Genomic DNA, 24751 nt, shown 5'->3' with positions numbered 1-24751 from the left:
CTCTTAAGTAACAGATAATACTCCCTACAACTGTACAACAACTTACTCTTAAGTAACAGATAATACTCCCTACAACTGTACAACTCACTTTATGTAACAGATAATACTCCCTACAACTGTACAACTCACTCTTAAGTAACAGATAATACTCCCTACAACTGTACAACTCACTCTTAAGTAACAGATAATACTCCCTACAACTGCCTACGTAACAGATAATACTCCCTACAACTGTACAACAACTTACTCTTAAGTAACAGATAATACTCCCTACAACTGTACAACTCACTCTTAAGTAACAGATAATACTCCCTACAGCTGTACAATTCATTCTTATGTAACAGATAATACTCCCTACAACTGCCTACGTAACAGATAATACTCCCTACAACTGTACAACAACTTACTCTTAAGTAACAGATAATACTCCCTACAACTGTACAACTCACCTTTATGTAACAGATAATACTCCCTACAACTGTACAATAACTCACCCTTATGTAACAGATAATACTCCCTACAACTGTACAACTCACTCTTAAGTAACAGATAATACTCCCTACAGCTGTACAATTCATTCTTACGTAACAGATAATACTCCCTACAACTGTACAACTCACTCTTAAGTAACAGATAATACTCCCTACAACTGTACAACTCACCTTTATGTAACAGATAATACTCCCTACAACTGTGCCACAATTCATCCTTATTGAAGAGATAATACTCCCTACAACTGTACAACAACTTACTCGTATGCAACAGATAATACTCCCTACAACTGTACAAGAACTTACTCGTATGCAACAGATAATACTCCCTACAACCGTAACAGATAATAATAATCCCTACACCTGTACAACAGCTCACCCTTATGTAACAGATAATACTCCCTACAATTGTACAACAACTCATCCTTATGCAACAGATAATACTCCCTAGAACTGTACAATTTACTCTTATGTAACAAATAATACTCCCTACAACTGTACTCTACAACAACTCACCCTTATGTAACAGATAATACTCCCTACAGCTGTACGTTCTGTTGTGGTGTGAGTTGTGTATTGAGTGTGTGGTTTGTAAAGGTGTGTGTTTGTTTTTCCAGGCTGTAGCTGCTTTCGCTGTGTCAGCCGTGGCGTCGCAGTGGGACAGAACTGGAAAACCCTTCAACCCTCTTCTGGGAGAGACTTATGAACTCGTCAGGTAATTTAAATTTATTAACAGAATTAAACGTATTATGGTTTTCCACTTATAAATCATCTAAACACTCTGGGGTCGTGTGCTAAACTGTGCAATTTTTTTATGGGTGAGGACGTTTTGTTCATATTTGGGTTGTAAAGTTTTGCATATGATTTTGCGTTGGTCTGATTTTATTAAAGGAGCATTAGCTTTTTGGGGGTCCGTCACCTGCTTGTTTCTATGGATATGTCATTGCTCTGTCTGGAATGTTCCACAGCTCTACTTTACATTTATCCAATTACAGGTGGTTTTATTACTCAAAAATACCAAGAAAACCTGTAACTTGGTCTGGTTTGGTCTCCATGAAGATAAAAAGGTTTAATACCATACTGTGAAACATTCCAGACAGAGCAACAACATTTCCATGGACAAAAGCATTTAACCTTCCACCAGAAAAGTTACACATTGCATCTTTAACAATGACAGTGAACACTACAAACAATACAACACATTTTGGTTCCTTACAATCAGTGTTGGGGAGTAACGGATTACATGTACCGCCGTTACGTAATCAGAGTACAAATTATGAGTAACTGTATTCAGTTACAGTTACTGTTTCAATGAGTGGTAATTGGATTACAGTTACTTTGCTGAAATAAGTGGATTACAAGGCGGTATTTTCCTGTTTTCACATTTTGTGCTACCTCGCATTTATTTATTTTTTTATTTCGGTAATTCCACTCATTGCCGGAAACCCAAACAGAACGCGCACAATAAGAGCGATGTAAACGTCATGTTAAAGTTGGCGGTGTCAGTCACACAGTGGAAGCAGCAGTGCATTGGTAAAAACGCATTTGTGTCTTGGAAATTCTTCTCCTGATGTGAGATATATATAAAAAAAAAACAAATATAAAATCGCCTACAACTTAAATGTGAAACAGGAGCTACTGGCACTAGTGAAAACAACCTGCATAGACTCATAATATCTGCACTACTGTCCTATAGTGACCTGCCACATGAGTGGACACGCACACACACACAAACACACAAACACACACACAAACACACACACACACACACACACAAACACACAAACACACACAAACACACAAACACACACAAACACAAACACACAAACACACACACAAACACACACAAACACACACAAACACACACAAACACACACAACACACACCTTCATCATCGTCATCAACCTGAGAACCCGCGGACCACGTCTCCTTCCGTAGTTACAGCGCGGACACCGACGTCTCGTGCGCCGCGTGTGGACTGTGTTTTCTCGCGTAAACCGCGCTTCCTTGTGCGCCTCTAAACCAGAACTAACACCAGGACTAAACCAGAACTAACACCAGGACTAAACCAGGACTAAAGCAGGACTGAACCAGGTTTAAACTAGGACTAAACCACGACTAAACCAGAACTAAAGACCTGGTCTAAACCAGGTCTAAAAATCAGGAGTAAACCAGGTCTAAAAACTAAACCAGGACTAAACCAGGACTAAACCAGGACTAAACCAGGACTAAACCAGGACTAAACAACATGACACCTAACAGTAGGTTGACATAATTTAAGGTGATCTCATATAAAAAATTATTTCTCTATCAATAATATTTTTTAATATGGTGAAGGAAAAGCTGATCTTGTTTCTGTCTTTTAACAGACAAAACCTCTTATATTCAGATCTCGTGGTCTTTGTTTCTCTACAGCAAACAGTTTATTCATGGAGACTTGGGCTCAGACAATTTGAAGAAAACAAACAAGAATTTTCAGAATGTGGTTGCTACATTCATGTTGTTTAAAAAAACATGACAATATCAAGTAATCCAAAGTAATCAGATTACGTTACTCACTTTAAGTAATTTAATGGATTACGTTACAAACTACATTTTGGGGTGTGTAATCTGTAATCTGTAGGGGATTACATTTTAAAAGTAACCTTCCCAACACTGCTTACAATATACTTTTGTTTGTTTTGGTCTCTTTGAACTGATTTTAAAAGGCAGGTAAACAATATCCCGAATGTAATGTTGGTTCCCACACCAGGAATATGTAAGAAAATCTGAAACATTTCTAGCTCATCGTCCCTCACCTGCTTGTCTCCATGGAAATGTTATTGCGTTGTCTAGAACACGGGTCTCCAACCTGTAGCTCTCCACCGATTTACAAGTAGCTCGCCAAAGGATTTCTGAATTAAATAAACTCGAATTTTGATTAATTACCACTGTAAATGTGTTTATTTTGACATTTGTGCACTAATAGATAGATAATGGTTTAATGTTTTTAGGCATGTAAATGTAGATCTAAGGTTTGCCCTCTTATATCGAATCATTTTCTTGCAACCGCGAAATGAGTAGCTCTCCTGCCGTTTTCATTTTGTAAAGGTAGCTCACCGGACGCAAAAGGTTGGAGATCCCTGGTCTAGAATGTTCCACAGTAGAGATTAAACCTAAAAAATCTATCACGAGGGAGAGAAGCAGGTCACAGCACTGCGCTGCATTACAATTCAGATCTGTGGAGAGTCGCCCCATTCACAGAAGGGTTTAATGTATCTTTGACCAATAGAAACTCATAATTAATAAATGTGAGATGTATATATTTAATGTCATGAAATGAAATGGAAGACACACACCAAAGTTCTTGTAGAGGTGCAAATGCAAGGAAGTGTAAAATAAAAGTGCTGATGTGCAAAAGCTTTTTTATTTTTAAATACTGTTTCTGCAAAAAAAAGCCTTTGTGATTATAATTATAATGCTAATTTGATGTTTTGGCTTCTGACTAGGGATGTAACAATAACCAAAATATCGTGATATAATATTGTCAAAGTTCTCACAATAATATCATGGACCATCACAATATATCGAATTACAAGTCTCTTTTACTTAAATTAAGAGTTACAGTGCAGCAATAGCTAAAAAAAAGACAGAGAACTGCATAGACCAGGGGTGTCCAAACTTTTTTCATCAAGGGCCATGTTTCTAAACACAGATGAAGCAGAGGGGCCGATCGAGGGCCGTAGACTGATGCTCAATACAGTGACTAATTAAAATATGTGCATGTTTAACTCGTTAGAATGAGCCATCAGTCTTTATTCATGCTAAGATCCTTAAAACCACACACTAAATATTAAATATGAACTTTATCAAGATAGATTTAAAAAAAAAACTTGCAGAAAAAAAAAATGTAATTGATGCAAGGTCATTTGGGCCAATTCAACTGGAAATCTGAGGGCCAAGAATAATTTGTCTGAGGGCCGCATTTGGCCTTGGGCCATAGTTTGGACATGCCTGGCATAGACCATGATCCTTTGCTCAATTTCAGTGCAGACTACAAGAAGAAATAACAGTTCTAAGCACTTTTAAGTTTTAGTTCTTTGGATGAAGTCTTGTCAAGGCATTTTAAGAGGAAAAGGTTTCATATTCACAGTTTTGTTGCCTCCAGAAAATACCGCAATAAATATCGTACCATGAGATGTGTATCGTGAAAATATCGTACAGAGAGATTTTGATATTGTTACGTCCCTAATTATGAGCCTCCCAACCATATCGCAGTAAATATCGTACCGTGACAATATCGTATCATGAGACTTGGACATTGTACATTCCTACTTCTGGGCTTTGTTGTCGAAACGTTATTTAAAAAAAAAAAAAGCTTTTGAATATTGGCCATCTCGGTGTGCTATGTGATATTTCACTTATATTTAATGTCATACCATGGAACATTACATCTTTAAGTAAACTACTAAGATTTTAAGTACTTAACTACTTTTGTTTAGTCAATGTAATATAGTAAAATGAAAAAAAATATTAAGCACAGTGACTAGATGTGAGCAGTTTTGTTTTTACTTTTTGTCTTTCAGAGAGGAGCAGGGTTACCGGTTGATTTCGGAGCAGGTCTCACACCACCCTCCCATCAGTGCCTTCCACGCAGAGAGCCTCACCGGGGACTTCGTCTTCCACGGATCCATCTACCCAAAACTCAAGTTCTGGGGCAAGAGCGTGGAGGCTGAGCCCAGAGGAACCATCACACTAGAACTGCTCAGGTCAGAACAGCACCAATCAGGATTTATAAATACACTTCTTAGGATCAAATTACCTGTAGTGATGAGTGTGAGTGTCTCTAAATAGCATCATAAAAAGTACAATACTGCGGAACATTTCGAGTTATGTGATCTTTAATTTATGATTTTTTACAGTTTTAAAAATGTGAAAAATGGAACAAATTACTTACTTAAAGTTTATTCCTCATTTTCATAACTAATTTCTGGAATCCTAATTATGCACTGTGATGAGTTTGTAAGCGCTTATCACGGTAAGACAACTAGCATGCTAACAGCGCACCAGCATTTATTCCTGGTTCATGGACGATGAAAGGACAAATGTTACTTTGTCACCTGAAAAAATTGGTTTTGATTAATAAGAACATAAAACTGGTGCCCTAAAACCAAAGCATCAACATCCAGACGAGGCCACATCCTCTTCCAGTTACTAGTCAGTTCTGTGGAGATGAGAGCCTGTCAGCAGTCAGGAAGCAAGCCTGTTTTTTAAGGTTTTCTTCACCCACATAAACACCAGTAATAATTGAATACCGTATTTTTAGGACTATAAAGCGCACATAAAATCCTTTCATTTGTGTGCCTTGTAATCTGGTGCACCTTTGGTTTGCCGTGAATAAAAGTAAGAATATTTATGTAGCTGTACTTTACTTCCTTATTCCACTACATTTTTGAACTGGACTGAAAAGTAAAAGTACTTTTCACATTTGAGGGGTTAAATGGGTACTTACAATTATTTTACTTGCCTAGATTTTTTTTCATGATACTTTTACTTGAGTAATGTTTTGCCTCTTTATCTATACTTGTACTTACGTATTTTTTCAACTATAAGGTGCACTTAAAATCCTTTAATTTAGTCAAAAATCAACAGTGCGCCTTATAATCTGGTGTATTAATTCTGGTTGTGTTTACTGAGCTCAAACCGATTTTATGTGGTACACGGCGCTCAAAAATCTGTCAAAATGTTTTAGTACCACTTTGGTAAGCTATGAAGCCGCACCGCTTGATGGATTGTCGGAGCATTACGGCTACCATAGTCAGGAGCCTCTCGGAGTAAAGCCCAATTTACGGTCATTAGTCTGACAGAAGCTGATCGCATTATTTCTCACAAAGTTCTCACAATAATAGCGTGGACCATCACAATAAATCGAATTACAAGTCTCTTTGCTTAAATGAAAAGTTATGGTGCAGCAATAGCTAAAAAAAAAAAGACAGAGGGAACTACATAGACCATGATCCTTTGCTTCATTTCAGTGCAGACAACAAGAAGAAATAACAGTTTTAAGCACTTTTAAGTCTTTTTTAAGCTGACCGCATCAGGGCACAAGAAGCAAGAGTTTAGTTTTTTTTTTTCAGCGCTTATAGTTTATACAAATGAGCCATGTGGTTTTAAGTTTAGTTTCTCTAAAACGTAAACAAATGTGTGCAAAGCTGCATTAAACACATTATTACTCAATGTGTATTTGAGTCCTCCTCGTAAGGAAATTAAAAATCAAACTTAATTTATCCACCCACGTTCACATTGATAATACACATTTACCAAGACAAAGAGGCAATGCCGGGCGAATTACACCACGATCTGCCAATGGGTCGTGGACGTCTGGACTAAGGGATCAGTCTCAAGTATCGTCTGTTTGTTTCGCTCAATGCGCCTTGTAAATCCGGTGCACCTTATGTATGAAATTAGACGAGAAAATTCAACATTATTGATATTGCGCCTTATAATTTGGGTGCGCCTTATAGTTTGAAAAATACGGTAAATGCTTGTTTTTTGGTTAATTTTTTCGAGTGAAATGTTCCGCAGCAGGGCTTTTATTTACTTGGATTCAGTGTTTATATTGTAGTAACAGGAATATGTATGTTTTGTGTTCCAGACATAATGAAGCGTACACCTGGAGTAACCCGTACTGCTGTGTGCACAACATCATCCTGGGCAAACTGTGGATAGAACAGTACGGGACAGTAGAGATCGTCAATCACAGGTGAGGAGTGTGTTTTATCTCAAACATCGAATCTCAAATGCTGAAATCAGAGGATCATTCATTTGTTTTCCAAAATAAAACCAAAAATAAGAAAACGAATAAACAGCTATTTTCTTCATTATTTGTCTCCGAAACCAAAATGAAAAAAATGAATACTGATTAATTTTTTTCAGTTTTCGATTTTGTGCTTAAATGAACAATGGAAAAAACGGATCACGGCCATTTCCCGTTTACGTGACTTAAACTGTGATTCCGGACTTTTGCGCCGCATACGGACAGAGACCGGGACAGAGACCGGGACAGAGACCGGGACAGAGACCGGGGCAGAGACCGGGGCAGAGACCGGGGCAGAGACCGGGGCAGAGACCGGGACAGAGACCGGGACAGAGACCGGGACAGAGACCGGACAGAGACCGGGACAGAGACCGGGGACAGAGACCGGGACAGAGACCGGGGCAGAGACCGGGGCAGAGACCGGGGACAGAGACCGGGACAGAGACCGGGACAGAGACCGGGACAGAGACCGGGACAGAGACCGGAAGACCAGGGCAGAGACCAGGGCAGAGACCAGGGCAGAGACCGGGACTGAAAACGGTTTAGTCGTGGTTTAGTCCTGGTTCAGTCCGTATGTGGCACAAAAGTCTGGCGTTGCAGAAACGGTCATTATCTTTTTTTTCCCCATTATTCATTTAAACATAAAATCAAAAACTGAAAAAAAAAAAACGAATCGTTATCCGTTTTTTCATTTTGGTTTTGGAGACAAATAATGAAGAAAATAGTTGTGTTTTTGTTTTCTTATTTTTGGTTTTATATTGAAAAATGAATGAATGAATGATATACGTATTTATTGACAATAATAATCTAAAATGCCATATTTGCCTTGGTGGAAAGAGTACTGAGAATTTGTACTTAAGTAAAAGTACCGTTCCAAGGCTAAAACTGTTTTCAATTACAAGTTCAAGTACTGCTGCCAGTTTTATACTTAAAGGAGTAATATGTAGCCTGCCCTGTGCTCTTATTGTTACTTTAATCACATCTGAACCTGAGTTTTCAGCGCTTTAACCTGCACTTCGAGAACACATAAAAGTTTTCTCATTTTCAGTATATGAAGACTGCAGCAGTAGAAGTACTAATGATTAATGAGTGGCTGCAGGCGCTGGGGTTTAGGCAGTGGGATTCTGCTCAGAGAGAGAGAGAGAGAGAGTTTTTTTTGGGTTTGAATCAACTGGATTTCAGCATTGGAACTGGCAACCCAAATGAGACTAATGTGAGTCTCATTCTGCTTTCTGATTGGATAATGGTTTTAGTGCCAAAACGCCAAATCAGCATTAGACACGTTATCAGATAAAGCTATATTTGATTTGAACAGCTCTATCTTGTGGGTTGGGACACTGGTGTTTATGGAATTAACAATGAAATTATTGTATACGGTTCCTTTAAAGGTGCATTGTGTAACTTTTCTGGCGGAGGGTCCATCATCTGCTTGTTTCTATGGATATGTCACTGTACACAGGGGGTTTTTCAGCTCTAAAACACAAAATCCCGCAAAAACTGGCATTCTGACGGTGAGTGGGGTTGCCTCTCCACAGATCTGACCTGTACATAGGGCTGGGTATCATTAAGAAGTTGCCGATACGATACATACCTCGATACTAGGGATGGGCATTCGATGAAATTTTCTTAATCGATCGTCGAGAGAATTAACGATCGATTATCGATTAATCATTAACGTTTTTATATTAAAATGATCATCATTATTATTACTATCTGCACTACTAATCTGCATAAATAAATTCAACTTTACGACATATAAACCGTAACGACTCTAGATCCACATCAGCCCGTTTGACATTATAATGTGTTTAATTCAGTTTTGTTCAACTCTCACAGAAATGAAACTTAAAACCGCATCACTAATTTGTATAAACTAAGCGAAGATAAAACTACAGCTCTTGTGTCGCTGATGCGGTTCAATTTCTGTTGGATTAAAAGACATGACTCAGGTGAATACAGGTTAGTGTGACCATATTTGCGTTTGTCAAAACCAGGACACCGTACGGGGGGAGGGAGGTGGGGACTCGTCATCGACATTGAGCGACTCTCACCTGGTAAAACTTTTTCCCACTGGACACAGAAACATATGTGCTGCTTTGTTCACTGTGCACATGGACTCACACCGGAACAGAAAGCCTGGAATTTCTTGTACAAGTCATCGTTAAATACACATTTGTGCTTCGGTACGTTGCAGACTGACCCACTGTTTGTGTCTCGCTCCTTCTGAGTGCAGAGACACATGTACAGACCTGTTTGGTCACACTACACACAGCAACCTACATTCGGTTTGTCGATTAAAATGAACGTAATCGATGAAATTCTTAATGATCAATTATCGATTAATCGACTAATCATGCCCATCCCTACTCGATATAGTGCTCTTTTCAATTCGATGCGATATATTTCAAATCGATTCGATACAGTTCAGTAAAAAAATAATTTCTAAATCACGTCGGTTATTGTTAAACCACTTCTTGTGCAAATTTAATATAAAACACTCCCATTTTAATTGTCAAAACAGTGAAAACGTCAAATGCGTCACATAAACGAGTTTCACTAAAGAAACAAGAAAACTGTAGAGCCATTGCAAAATAATTTGGTAAAATATACGAAAAAACACTCTTGGCGATATTTCATTACAGCAGCTCACAATATCGATACTGTATCATCACATTAAACGATGCGATATATCGATATTTCAATATTTTCGCACACCCCTACCTGCACATTGGTCTCCATGAAGATAGAAAGGTTTAACGTCATACTGTGAAACATTCCAGATGAAGCAATAACATCTCCATCGAGAAAAGCATTTTACAGACCCTCCCCCAGAAAAGATCCACAATGTACTTTTAATGTGTTATAGTGAAAAATAATACTCAGACTTTCTTTTTAATTTTCATAAACACAAACTTGAATAATTAAAAAAGTTTAAACCCTAACCCTAAATTAAGTTGTTTCAAACCACAAAATCTATGTATTCTTTGAGCAGTGGCGATGCAGAGCTGTTCGTGTTTGTAGGAAGAAGCACAGACGGCGGTGGCGGCTGCGTTTGGAACATTTGTGCTCTACTCATTAACTTCTGAGTTAAAATGTAGCTAGAATTGTGGTGAATTGCAAGTACATGTTGTTTAAAAATGTACCCAAAACATCTTGACCCAAGTGCAAGAACACAATTATGATGTTAATCTCTACCCAGTAAATTTGTTTTGTTAAAGGTACATTGTGTAACTTTTCTGGTGGAGGGTCTGTCAAATGCTTTTCTCTCTGGAGATGTTATTGCTTCATCTGGAATGTTTCATAGTATTATAAGTAGTAGTAGTAATAGTAGTAGTAGGAGTAGTAGGAGTAGTAGGAGTAGTAGTAGGAGTAGATGAAGGAGTAATTGGAGTAATAGGAGTTGGAGTAGGAGGAGTAGTTGGAGTAGTAGTTGGAGGAGGAGTAGGAGTAGTTGGAGGAGTAGTAGTTGGAGGAGTAGTAGTTGGAGTAAGAGTAGTTGGAGGAGGAGTAGGAGTAGTAGTAGTTGGAGGAGTAGTAGTTGGAGGAGGAGTAGTTGGAGTAAGAGTAGTTAGTAGGAGTAGAGTAGTTGGAGTAGTAGTAGTAGGAGTAGGAGTAGTTGGAGGAGTAGTTGGAGTAGGAGTAGTAGGAAGAGTAGTAGTTGGAGTAGTTGGAGTAAGAGTAGTTGGAGTAGGAGTAGTTGGAGTAAGAGTAGTTGGAGTAGGAGTAGTTGAAGGAGTAGTAGTTGTAGTAGGAGTAGGACTAGTAGGAGGAGTAGTTGGAGGAGTAGTTGGAGTAGTAGTTGGAGTTGGAGTTGGAGTAGTAGGAGGAGTAGTAGTAGTAATTGGAGTAGTAATTGAGTAGTAGTAGTAGTAGGAGTAGTAGTAGTAGGAGTAGTAGTAGGAGTAGTAGTAGGAGTAGTAGTTGGAGGAGTAGTAGGAGTAGTAGTAGTAGTAGTAGTAGTAGTAGTAGGAGTAGTAGTAGTGGAGTAGTGGAGGAGTAGTGGAGGAGTAGCTGGAGGAGTAGTTGGAGGAGTAGTTGGAGGAGTAGCTGGAGGAGTAGTTGGAGGAGTAGTTGGAGGAGTAGTGGAGGAGTAGTTGGAGGAGTAGCTGGAGTAGTAGTTGGAGTAGTAATTGGAGGAGTAGTAGTAGTAGGAGTAGTAGTTGGAGGAGTAGGAGGAGTAGTAGGAGTAGTAGGAGTAGCTGGAGGAGTAGTTGGAGGAGTAGTGGAGAGTAGTTGGAGGAGTAGCTGGAGGAGTAGTAATTGGAGTAGTAATTGGAGGAGTAGTAGTAGTAGGAGTAGTAGTTGGAGGAGTAGGAGGAGTAGTAGTAGGAGTAGTAGTAGTAGTAGTAGCTGGAGGAGTAGCTGGAGGAGTAGTTGGAGGAGTAGTTGGAGGAGTAGCTGGAGGAGTAGCTGGAGTAGTAATTGGAGTAGGAGTAGTAGTAGGAGTAGTAGGAGGAGTAGTAGTAATAGTAGTAGTAGTAGTAGCTGGAGGAGTAGTAGGAGGAGTAGTTGGAGTAGTAGCTGGAGGAGTAGGAGGAGGAGTAGTAAGTAGTAGTAGTAGTAGTAGAGTAGTAGCTGGAGGAGTAGCTGGAGGAGTAGTAGGAGGAGTAGTTGGAGTAGTAGCTGGAGGAGTAGGAGGAGTAGTAGTATAGTAGTAGTAGTAGGAGTAGCTGGAGGAGTAGTTGGAGGAGTAGTAGGAGGAGTAGTTGGAGTAGTAGCTGGAGGAGTAGGAGGAGTAGTAGTAGTAGTAGTAGTAGCAGTAGTAGCAGTAGATCATTGTTACATTCATACTGTAGTACATTCATTCAGAGCAATGACATTTCCATACAAACAAACAGGTGATGGAGCCCCAACCAAAGAGTTACACAGTGCACCTTTAATATTTCATAACTTTTCTTTTTTTTTCTTTCAGCACCGGGGATAAGTGTGTACTAAACTTTAAACCTTGTGGGATGTTTGGCAAAGAGCTGCACAAAGTCGAGGGATACATCCAGGACAAGAGGTACGAGCTCTGAGACACAAAGTAATATAGATAATGTTGTATAATATAACATCTGATGCCCGTTTCTTTGTCTGCAGTAAAAAGAAACACTGCGTTATCTACGGGAAGTGGACCGAGTGCATGTGGAGCGTGGATCCCCACACGTACGAGGCTCACAAGAAATCTGAGAAGAAAGGAGACAACAAGAAGAGCAAAAATGTGAGTGTGGAATTAAAGGTTGTGCAGAGGATTTTTTTTTAAGGAAAGAGAAATACAGAAACACCTCCTCCCGCCTCCTTACTCTAGAAATCACGCTTGTTTACAGCCTGTGCGCGTTCAGAATTACTGTTGAAGTGACCTGTCTGGAAATAATTTAGCGACCGACGAATCAGTTTTTAGACCCATCGTCTGCTTCATTCGCGCCGTCGCTGGAAGAGATCTCCAAGAATCACCTCAGTTTGTCTTCGCTCCTTTTCCACTTCTCTTCTTCTTTCAGCGACCTCAAAAACGGACTTTCTTTTGCGGCGAACCGGTCGTGGATTCTCGTCCGCCATCGCAACAAACTTCGTGCGAATTGCGTGGAAGCTACAGTTTGAAAAAGCCTCAAAAAAACGCTGCATAAATCACGTAATCCCCGCGCGCCGACGAGTCAGTTACACTAGAAACGTAGAGAGTTTGATTGACAACCTAACAGCCAATAGGAAATGAGGGAGCCTCGTTGTCTATTGGCTGATGTTTATCTGGCCTCAACACGTCCACAGTTGATAGATTTTCTTTTTTTTTTTTTTTTTTTTTTTTTTTTTTGGTCATTCTAATTACAAGGCTGCTGCATCTCTGTAATGATATTTTAAGCTTTCATTGACAATTTGAAACAAAAAAAAAAAATCCTCGATACAACCTTTAAAGGGCCCATATTACTCTGTTTTCTGATCTGTTATAATGTTGTTTTCTCATCACAAAGTGGAAAGTGAAGTTTGAGGTTTGGAGATGTAGACAGACTAATAATAACCGATAACTCAAACATGTGTGAATGAAACAAAACACAACTCCAGGTCTGTTTTTGAGGCGGTAATAACATTAAAACATGGCGTGAAATAAAGTCCTGCACCTGCGGGACACATTTTGAATCGGGCTGTCACGGTTAGGGCGCACCTCCGAGCCAGTCCTGAAAGTGAGTCCTGACTGAGTTCTGGTTTAGTCCTGGTTTAGTCCTGGTGTTAGTCCTGGTGTTAGTCCTGGTGTTAGTCCTGGGTTAGTCCTTGTTTAGTCCTTATTTAGTCCTGGGGTTAGTCCTGGGTTAGTCCTGGGTTAGTCCTGGGTTAGTCCTGGGTTAGTCCTGGGTTAGTCCTGGGTTAGTCCTTGTTTAGTCCTGGTTTAGTCCTGGTTTAGTCCTTGTTTAGTCCTGGTTTAGTCCTGGTTTAGTCCTGGGTTAGTCCTGGGTTAGTCCTTGTTTAGTCCTTGTTTAGTCCCGGGTTAGTCCTTGTTTAGTCCTTGTTTTGTCCTGGTTTTGTCCTGGGTTAGTCCCCGGGGTTAGTCCTGGTGTTAGTCCTGGTGTTAGTCCTGGTGTTAGTCCTGGTGTTAGTCCTGGTTAGTCCTGGTTTAGTCCTGGTTTAGTCCTGCTTCAGTCCGTGGCGTGTACGGCATCTCGATCAAAGTTTCTTCTTCTCCGTAAATAAATCCTGTGAAGTGATGACAGTCGAGTTTTCGTCTGTGAATTTGTATTCGTACTGAAGAAAGCAAAACCGTTTCATTTCATTTCGTGATTGTCATTCTTGAAGTCGTAACTTTTCCATTCGTATTCTGATGGATGCTTCAGTTAAAACATTTTTTTTTAGAATTTTTTAAAATTTGTATGTATTACAGTATTTATCACGGGCAAATATATCGGCGATTATATCGGCCATCGGCAGATCAAACTCCCATTATATCGGTTTCATATGGGCCACAACAAAATCCAGATCGGTCGGGCTCTAATTTAAACAGTTGTAAGTACAGAGCAGTAGGTGGGGATAGGGGGTAGGGGATACTCAAATTTTGGGAACACTCAAGCCTTGAAAGCATTTGCAGTACAATACAGTAAAACTCTGAGTATGTTAATGATGAAGGAACACCTAGATCTGTCACGATACTTTATAGATACCGACTTATTGTCCAATATAAGAAAGCTGGAACAATATACTTTGGGATCAGTATTTATCGTGTGTCATTTTTCTTTGCACTACTGGGAAATTTTGGGTTATTTTTTGGCAATACGATAACATTTAAGCTGTAAAAGATTGAATTAATACCTTCTGTTACTCATTACAGATGCAGACTAATTACCAAAGTGTTTCCTTATGCTGTTTATTTATTGCAGATGGATTTTTTAACAATATTATACGTCTTATCTTGGATCTTGGATTTTTGTGTCAGTGCCATAAGTTAATTTACTTAATATTCACTTAATAGTTGTTGTCGTGACAGACCTAGGAGCACTTGTAATGTGTTTAAAAGCTCATAAAAAAGAGTGAGGAAGTGCTTGTACTTCCACCCCAAGACCACGGGAAATAGATCACATGTATGCAGAATTTTCTTTTTTTTTTTTTAACTGAGAAAGTTTATCCAAACCTCTGTCCAACTCTAATACACGATAAATAGTTAATTATGATTATCCAGAGATCATCTTTGAGAAATCTTGGGGTGCAGGACATGTACATGTACATGAAATTTTTTGTTTTCATTTATGGTCATACAAGCTAATAATGGTAATAAAGAAGGCACAAAGTTTATCGTTTATGATCGTACAAAATAAACAGGAATGAGAATGAAAAATTTAAGGATTTTTTTCGTTTTTCTTTATGGTCGTGCAAACTAATATTACTGAAGAAGACACAAAAGTTTATCGTTTATGATCGTACAAAATAAACAGTAATGAGAATGAAAGATTTAGGGATTTAGGAAAAAAATCCTTAAATTTTTCATTCTCATTCCTGTTTATTTTATACGATCATAAACAATAAACTTTGTGCCTAGATTAACATTATTATTAGTTTGTACGACTACAAACGGAAATATGTCTCTGCATGCGTGTATATATTGATATGCATATGTGTGTAAACATTTATATCGAGTATATCTACTGGATATCTATGATGTGTATATGAAAAAAAAAAAAAGTGAACCATGTGATTATGTAAAACAATTGGGGTAGGACTCCATAAGTTTTTTAAACTTCATCCTACTCCTTTTGAGCACCAGGTCCCAAATATGTCATGTATATATCACTATTTTTGTTATTGTTTTTGAATTTTGTTGTACCTGGCTCAAACAAAGAAATAAATGAAATGAAATGTATAAAGGAGTAAATAACTGGCTGTGTTTGTGTGTCAGGACGAGCTGGAGGGAGCAGATGACGATGCAGATGACATGCCTCAAAAATTGACTTTCTTTTGCGGCGAACCGGTCGTGGATTCTCGTCCGCCCTCGCAACAAACTTTGTGCGAATTGCGAGGAAGCTACAGTTTGAAAAAGCCTCTAAGAACCGCTGCATAAACCACGTAATCCCCGCGCGCCGGCGAGTCAGTTACACTAGAAACGTGGAGAGTTTGATTGACAACCTAACAGCCAATAGAAAATGAGGTAGCCTTGTTATCTATTGGCTGATGTTTATCTGGTCTCACTATGTCCACAGTTGATAGATTTTTTTTTTTTTGGTCATTCTAATTACAAAGCTGCTGCATCTCTGTAATGATATTTTAAGATTTCATTGACAATTTGAAACAAAACAAAAAATCCTCAATACAACCTTTAAAGGGCCCATATTACTCTGTTTTCTGATCTGTTATAATGTTGTTTTCTCATCACAAAGTTGGGGTAGGACTCCATATTTTTTAAACTTCATCCTTCTCCTTTTGAGCACCAGGTCCCAAATATGTCATGTATATATCACTATTTTTGTTATTGTTTTTGAATTTTGTTGTACCTGGCTCAAACAAAGAAATAAATGAAATGAAATGTATAAAGGACGAACTAAAGGAGTAAAAATAACTGGCTGTGTTTGTGTGTCAGGACGAGCTGGAGGGAGCAGATGACGATGCAGATGACATGCCCGAGGTGCAGGAGACCGTGGCTGTGGTCCCAGGAAGTACTCTGCTGTGGAGGATAGACTCCAGACCCCCACACTCTGCTACAGTCAGTACTACACACTACATAAGCCAGTACTACACACTACATAAGCCAGTACTACACACTACATAAGCCACTACTACACACTACATAAGCCAGTACTACACGCTACATAAGCCACTACTACACACTACATAAGCCAGTACTACACACTACATAAGCCAGTACTACACACTACATAAGCCACTACTACACACTACATAAGCCAGTACTACACACTACATAAGTCAGTACTACACACTACATAAGTCAGTACTACAGCTACATAAGCCACTACTACACACTACATAAGCCACTACTACACACTACTAAACAGTACTACACACTACTACATAACTACTACACACTACATAAGCCAGTACTACACACTACATAAGCCAGTACTACACACTACATAAGCCAGTACTACACACTACATAAGCCAGTACTACACACTACATAAGTCAGTACTACACACTACATAAGTCAGTACTACACACTACATACACTACTACACACTACATAAGCCAGTACTACACACTACATAAAGCCAGTACTACACACTACATAAGTACATAAGTACTACACACTACATAAGCCACTACTACACACTACATAAGCCAGTACTACACACTACTACATAAGCACACTACTACACACTACATAAGTCAGTACTACACTACTACACACTACATAAGCCAGTACTACACACTACATAAGCCAGTACTACACACTACATAAGCCAGTAACTACTACACACTACATAAGCCAGTACTACACACTACATAAGCCAGTACTACACACTACATAAGCCAGTACTACACACTACATAAAGTCAGTACTACACACTACATAAGCCAGTACTACACACTACATAAGCCAGTACTACACACTACATAAGCCAGTACTACACACTACATAAGTCAGTACTACACACTACATAAGCCACTACTACACACTACATAAGCCAGTACTACACACTACATAAGCCACTACTACACACTACATAAGCCAGTACTACACACTACATAAGCCACTACTACACACTACATAAGTCAGTACTACACACTACATAAGTCAGTACTACACACTACATAAGCCAGTACTACACACTACATAAAGTACTACACACTACTACTACACACTACATAAGCCAGTACTACACACTACATAAGTCACTACTACACACTACATAAGCCAGTACTACACACTACATAAGCCAGTACTACACACTACATAAGTCAGTACTACACACTACATAAGCCACTACTACACACTACATAAGCCAGTACTACACACTACATAAGTCACTACTACACACTACATAAGCCAGTACTACACACTACATAAGCCAGTACTACACACTACATAAGCCAGTACTACACAGTACTACTACATAAGTCAGTACTACACACTACATAAGTCAGTACTACACACTACATAAGCCACTACTACACACTACATAAGTCAGTACACTACACACACTACATAAGTCAGTACTACACACTACATAAGCCAGTACTACACACTACATAAGTCAGTACTACAGTACTACACACTACATAACTACATAACAGTACTACACACTACATAAGCCAGTACTACACACTACATAAGTCAGTACTACACACTACATAAGCAAATACTACACACTACATAAGTCAGTACTACACACTACATAAGCCAGTACTACACACTACATAAGCCAGTACTACACACTACATAAGCCAGTACTACACACTACATAAGCCAGTACTACACACTACATAAGCCAGTACTACACACTACATAAGTCAGTACTACACACTACATAAGTCAGTACTACACACTACATAAGTCAGTACTACACACTACATAAGCCAGTACTACACACTACATAAGCCAGTACTACACACTACATAAGCCAGTACTGCACGCTACATAAGCCAGTACTACACGCTACATAAGTCAGTACTACACACTACATAAGTCAGTACTACACACTACATAAGTCAGTACTACACACTACATAAGTCAGTACTACACACTACATAAGTCAGTACTACACACTACATAAGTCAGTACTACACACTACATAAGCCAGTACTACACACTACATAAGTCACTACTACACACTACATAAGCCAGTACTACACGCTACATAAGCCACACTACTACACACTACATAAGCCAGTACTACACACTACATAAGCCAGTACTACACACTACATAAGTCAGTACTACACACTACATAAGCCAGTACTACACACTACATAAGTCAGTACTACACACTACATAAGTCAGTACTACACACTACATAAGCCAGTACTACACACTACATAAGCCAGTACTACACACTACATAAGTCAGTACTACACACTACATAAGTCAGTACTACACACTACATAAGTCAGTACTACACACTACATAAGTCAGTACTACACACTACATAAGTCAGTACTACACACTACATAAGCCAATACTACACACTTTAAGACACAGAATCACACATATTATTCCTAATTTCTATACAACTGAAAAAAAAAATTCTCAAAGCAGTTAGACGTCACTTTCCTGATCACTTTTAAATCAGTTTCTAGTTTTGACATAAAAATGCATCATAAACTCTCTGGTGAAGGGTCCGCCACTTGCTTGTCTTCATGAAAATTGTATTGCTTAGTCTATGATGTCTCGTAGTATGGCATTAAACTTAATTATTTCCATGAAGACACGCCCGCAGTGCCACCAGGTCAACTTACAGGCCACATTTTTGTAGTAATGTGTCTTTTAAAATGTATTTTCGAGCACTAAAACGCCTACAGTTGAATAAATGCAACATATCAGTGTTGTACTGTGGCACCTTTCAGGCCAAGCAATAACAGAGTAGCTGCAGGGTCTTAAAAGTATTAAAAAGGTCTTAAAATTCATGTTCCTAAATTAAAGCCATAAAAAGTCTTACATTTATGTTGTCCAAGTCTTATTTTCGTCACAAAGGTCTTAAATTTCATTAGCCTAACCACAGTGGCTCTTAGATTCTAGATACAGTACCGTAGTTGGTTGTTTTTTATTAGAATTGGATCTGGTGTTTCTCGTCCGCATAATGGGTGTTGTTGGTCTTAATTTTCATTTAAGTGGTCTTAAAAAGGTCTTTAAAAAGTTTAAAAAGGTAGTCAAACTTGAGGATACACTGAATAATATCTCCATGGAAACAATCTTGTGGCAGGATCTCCTTCCAGAAAAGTTACACAGTGCTCTTTTCACCAGCACGCAGACTTTAGGCATATTTGGATCTGCATGTCTTTCAGTTCGTTTGATTATAATAACATTTTTTTTTACAATTTTACAGATGTACAACTTCACTAACTTTGCGATGGCTTTGAATGAGCTGGAGCCGGGGATGGAGGCCATTTTGGCTCCAACCGACTGTCGCTTCAGGCCAGACATCAGAGCCATGGAGAACGGCAGCATGGGTAACAGCAAACACTCTGGAGATATTACATTTCACATTACCAAAAAGTCTCTTGTAGAGTCTGAATACAGTACATTACTGATATGGTGCTGCCATCTAGTGGTGTGTATCTTGATACTACACTTGATACAAGTTTATCAGTAGAATATTTTGTACTTTTGTAATGAGGTTTCATCTTTTTTATAGGCATTCTCATTTTAAGATCATAAAAGGACAGCTACATATTCAAACATTTCTTTTGTGTCCAATATTCTTGTATTCTCAGACAGCTTCTTTATATGGGTCTGGTCAAGCAGTAACGGAGGGAAACAGGGGCAGATTTTTTACATTCAAATGTCTCTTATTCAGAAACTAGAGGGACTATTGAAATAAGTAAAGTATCAGAATGTAGGAAAGAGTTACACTCCAACAGGGTCAAGTTAAACCTGTGATATTCTTTCAAGTTGTTGACAAAAAATTTAAAAACTCATGTCGGTAACGGAGGGAATGAAATATGCAGCACTTTTTGGGCAATAAATCCAAACAGTGATAACTCTTGGTTCTCACTTACATATCCTTAACAAACTGGTTTGAATATTTGCTTCATATAGTTTTCTACCATATGGTACAAGATTAGGTTGAAAAACCTCTTACTTTTTGAGTAATGAGATTTTTTATTAAGAAAGGTCATGGTAACGGAGGGAAAAGTAACGGAGGGAAAATTGTACAAACAAGTAGAAGGTGCATGATTTTACATAATTTGTCGCTTTTTTCTTCCGAATACTTTAATATTACTTCAAAATGAAAGGAAACTATTTCTATAAAATATGTCAGTCCTTCCAAGCAAATTTTTATCATTTTAAATACTTTTTTTTTTTTTAAATCATGTACCTTTCATCAACAGTTCAAAGATGGAATAACACAAGATATGATGAAATACATCCATTTATTTACATGATTTGCAGGTCTTTGAAATTTGGGAAATAATTTTTGTTCCATGTTTCATACATGGTCTGTTTAAAACGTATGTAACTTTAGAACCAAAAATGGTACAGAAAAAAGGTAAACAGTTTCATAAACTAGAGTACATATGTATCTGTTCAATACATTTTTATATCAGATGCATTAACTTGAATTTCTGTCCTTGTTGTTTACTTCTGCTTGACTGGGCCCATATTCTATATCCAAGAAAGTTAGACAAAGTGTATTTGGTTGTTATTATGTTCCAGATGAAGCCAGCAGAGAGAAGGAGCGTTTGGAGGAGAAACAGAGAGCCGCTCGAAAAGAGAGGAACAAGAATGAAGAGGACTGGTCCACCAGGTATGAGCTGCATCAGAGCTGTGTAGATTTCACGCCGCTCGCTGTTTTTTTCAATACAAACTATTGTGCTGCTGTTAAATAAATCAGTGTGGAATATTTACTGGCTCTTTGACGCAGGCATTTAAAGCCAGGGAACTGAAATCTGGCACCGAGCGAGCGTTTTTTGGTACCAGTACTTACCAGACATTTTCAGTTTTGGTACCCAGCGCTATGAATAACCATTTCAGTCTAAATTGTGGGAACAGGAACAAGACAAACGCTGAATCAGACCATGGATATTTCAATGAAAGAGCTGATCACTGACCATTTGAAACATCTGGGTCTTTATTCAAATTCAGATTCATTTAACTATTCAGCCCTGCCTTAAATCCATGAAATATAGGCCCTTCTCATGAATAAATGCAATACAAATAAACCGAAACCCATCCTCTTTATGTATAATCACGTGTATTTTTCTTCATAGGTGGTTCCAGATGGGCACAAACCCGTACACAAACAACCAAGACTGGATCTACTCTGGAGGGTACTTCAACAGGAATTACCAGGACCTGCCTGATATTTACTGAGATTCTACCCTTAACCCCCTGTCGCTCATGTCTGCTATGGGACAGACGCCTTCTAAAAATGATAAATAATAATAATAATTCAAGCAGTCTTCATCAAAACTACATCTCTGAACTCCTACAGCACAATTATCATGTCAACCAGCGGCAATGAAAGACAAAAACGAAGATTCAAGGTGCGAAATTCAAGTCAAGATACGCGCCGTCATCTGGACAACACTTGGAGTCGACTTTATGGGTTTGCTGAAAAAAAAAAAAAAGGATAAAGATCTGCACCAATCAGGTTTTACATTATAACCACAAACTTAAGGAAAAAGATCTTGTGAGATTTTCTGTCCACATGTTTACATTGAACAAAAAAAGGGTTAACTTTACTGAATTACACCTCTAGAGAAGCCAGATTCCAAAAGCAGTGCTGCAGTGACACCAGAAATATAAAATAAATAGAAAATTGTGTAAAAATCTCATCCCATGACGTCCCTGAACAAGACCGAACGACGTCGAACAATCTTCTGATAGACACCTGCCCCCCAAAACACCTGAAGAACAAAGATGAGTTGAAACTGAACCAGGACCAAGCCAGGACTAAACCAGGACTAAGACAAAACTAATCCAGAAGTAAGATGGGACGAAGCCAGGACTAAACCAGGACTAAACCAGGACTAAACCAGGAATAAACCAGGAATAAACCAGGACTAAACCAGGACTAAACCAGGACTAAACCAGGATGAAGCCAGGACTAAACCAGGACTAAGACAAAACTAATCCAGAAGTAAGATGGGACGAAGCCAGGACTAAACCAGGAATAAACCAGGACTAAACCAGGACTAAACCAGGACTAAACCAGGACTAAACCAGGACTAAACCAGGAACTAAACCAGGACTAAACCAGGAATAAACCAGGACTAAACCAGGACTAAACCAGGACTAAACCAGGATGAAGCCAGGACTAAACCAGGACTACCACACATCTTAAGTACTTCTGATCAGTATTGACCACTACAGGCGTAGAATGCCCTACAAGAGCCACACTAATCCAGGACTTAACCAGGATTTAACCAGGTTGAAAGTTCAACTGATAAAAACTGACTACCAAAAAAATGCCCAATAACTGCTGAAACTACAGTGTACGCCAGGACCAAGCCAGGACTAAACCCAGACTAAACCCGGACTCAAGTACCTCTCATAAATTATGTTTTTGGTCTGTGATGATCAACAAGAGCTACACTAAACTAGGACTAAATCTGGACTAAACCAGGACTTAGCCAGGACTAAGCCAAGACTCAACCTGGACTCAAATACTTCTGATAAATGATATTTTTGGTCTATAATGATCAACAAGACACAAGAGCTGCATTAAACCAGGACTAAACCAGGACTAAACAGGACTAAACCAGGACTAAACCAGGATTAAACCCGGACTCAACCCGGACTCAACCTCGACTCAACCTCAGACTCAAGTACTTCTGATAAATGATGTTTTTGGTCTATAATGATCAACAAGACACAAGAGCTGCATTAAACCAGGACTAAACCAGGACTAAACCCGGACTAAACCAGGATTAAACCCGGACTCAACCCGGACTCAACCTCAGACTCAAGTACTTCTGATAAATTATGTTTTTGGTCTATAATGATCAACAAGAAACAAGAGTTGCACTAAACCAGGACTAAACCAGGTCTAAACCAGGTCTAAACCAGGACTCAACCCGGTCTAAACCCGGTCTAAACCCGGACTCAAGTACTTCTGATAAATTATGATAAATGTTTCTGGTCTGTAATGATCAACAAAAATCATGAGCTGCACTAAACCAGGACTAAACCAAATATGACGTTCCTTCTGACTCCTGTAGACTGAAAACACCCCACAAGTGCTGAAACCAAACCAGGACTAAACCTGAAAAAAGTCTGAAATACCCCACAAGATTTAAACTCATCTACTATTGTACTTACTTTTAACACATTTGTTACGACAATTAAAGTCCACGTGGTTTGGTATTGTTGGTGGTTATAATGTTCTACCTGATCCGTGTCCGATTTCCAGCCCGCTTCACTACACTGCTGCGCTGAAACGAAAGCGAAAGTGAAAGCGAAAGCGAAGAAAGAAGATGATCAAACGGACATTGAAAACCTACCAGCAACACTACAACCTGTAACAAAGATTTCCTCTACTTCAAAATCTATACTCCAACTCTAAAATAATACTAAAAACAATGCATCGAGGAAGTGCAAGTGTGTAGATGAGAAAAAGTGGATTTTAAAACGCAAAATGCTTCGCTAATCATGATTTTTTTTTGTTTTTTTTTGTTTGTTAATCACCCATAAACTCAAAATAGTCCCATGAATGTCTCTGTGAATACATTTGTTCATGTGTAAACTTGTACAGACACCCGAAGCCATATTAACTATAGGAGCGCGTGGAGAGTGAGTGAGCGAGTGACTACACACGGACAGGAAATAGTGGTGGACAAAGTTTGTTTATACGCGGCAAAAAATGTTTATCGATTAGTTAAAAGCGTTGTACCCGGATTTTGCGATCTTAAAAAACGTGGAAAACAGAATTAGCTCATTTTAAACAGTTTGCAGCGGTCCAAAATTATTCCCTACTTACCTTCAGATCATTCAGAGCATCAGAATTATTTACTACAATTTTCAGAGAGATAACGACAACTAGCATGCGAACGTGCACTTTTGATTGTTGGGAAGTAATTAGACTCACGCTGCAGACTGGTTTTGACTTCAAGAGCTGCTTGGCAAGACATTTTCTTCAAATACTTGGGGAAAAATTAGGTACAAGGTCTTTAAAATTGAATTCAGAATATTATGATTTGACTTTCAAGGCTGATTTACAAATATATAAGATTTATTTCCAAGCTTTTGTTTCAAGAATATTAAATTGTGTAGGGTTGCGTTGTTTTTATTTCTTATTATGCCACTGACATAAAAGAATGAGAACTTCGCACAGTAAATACTTGAGACGGTGCGTTTGAGGACTGGAAGCAGCCCAAGAACATTGAGAAAAATCCCGCG

The 24751-nt window shown here is 38.7% G+C and overlaps 1 protein-coding gene across 2 annotated transcripts in view; it reads left to right on the top strand.

Moving 5' to 3' along the window:
- osbpl2b (oxysterol binding protein-like 2b) overlaps positions 1–24066 on the top strand; it is a 94116-nt gene extending 70050 nt beyond the window's left edge. The window contains exons 6-14 of one of the 2 annotated variants that reach the window (XM_055166399.1): positions 1109–1206; positions 5057–5239; positions 7126–7233; positions 12200–12289; positions 12367–12487; positions 16316–16438; positions 19737–19860; positions 21068–21158; positions 21622–24066. In XM_055166399.1, the coding sequence (XP_055022374.1) occupies positions 1109–1206; positions 5057–5239; positions 7126–7233; positions 12200–12289; positions 12367–12487; positions 16316–16438; positions 19737–19860; positions 21068–21158; positions 21622–21724 (1041 nt within the window). In that variant the 3' untranslated portion in view covers positions 21725–24066. Of the gene's footprint in view, positions 1–1108; positions 1207–5056; positions 5240–7125; positions 7234–12199; positions 12290–12366; positions 12488–15637; positions 15824–16315; positions 16439–19736; positions 19861–21067; positions 21159–21621 lie in introns of those variants that run through there. The other variant, XM_055166400.1, reaches the window with a different exon arrangement.
- The last annotated feature ends 685 nt before the right edge of the window (positions 24067–24751 follow it).

The sequence above is a fragment of the Boleophthalmus pectinirostris genome, unplaced genomic scaffold (genome assembly GCF_026225935.1).
Source record: "Boleophthalmus pectinirostris isolate CB_2022bp ecotype Guang Dong unplaced genomic scaffold, ASM2622593v1 HiC_scaffold_8, whole genome shotgun sequence".
NCBI classification, from domain to species: domain Eukaryota; kingdom Metazoa; phylum Chordata; class Actinopteri; order Gobiiformes; family Gobiidae; genus Boleophthalmus; species Boleophthalmus pectinirostris.
This window is presented reverse-complemented; position numbering and strand designations above follow the sequence as displayed.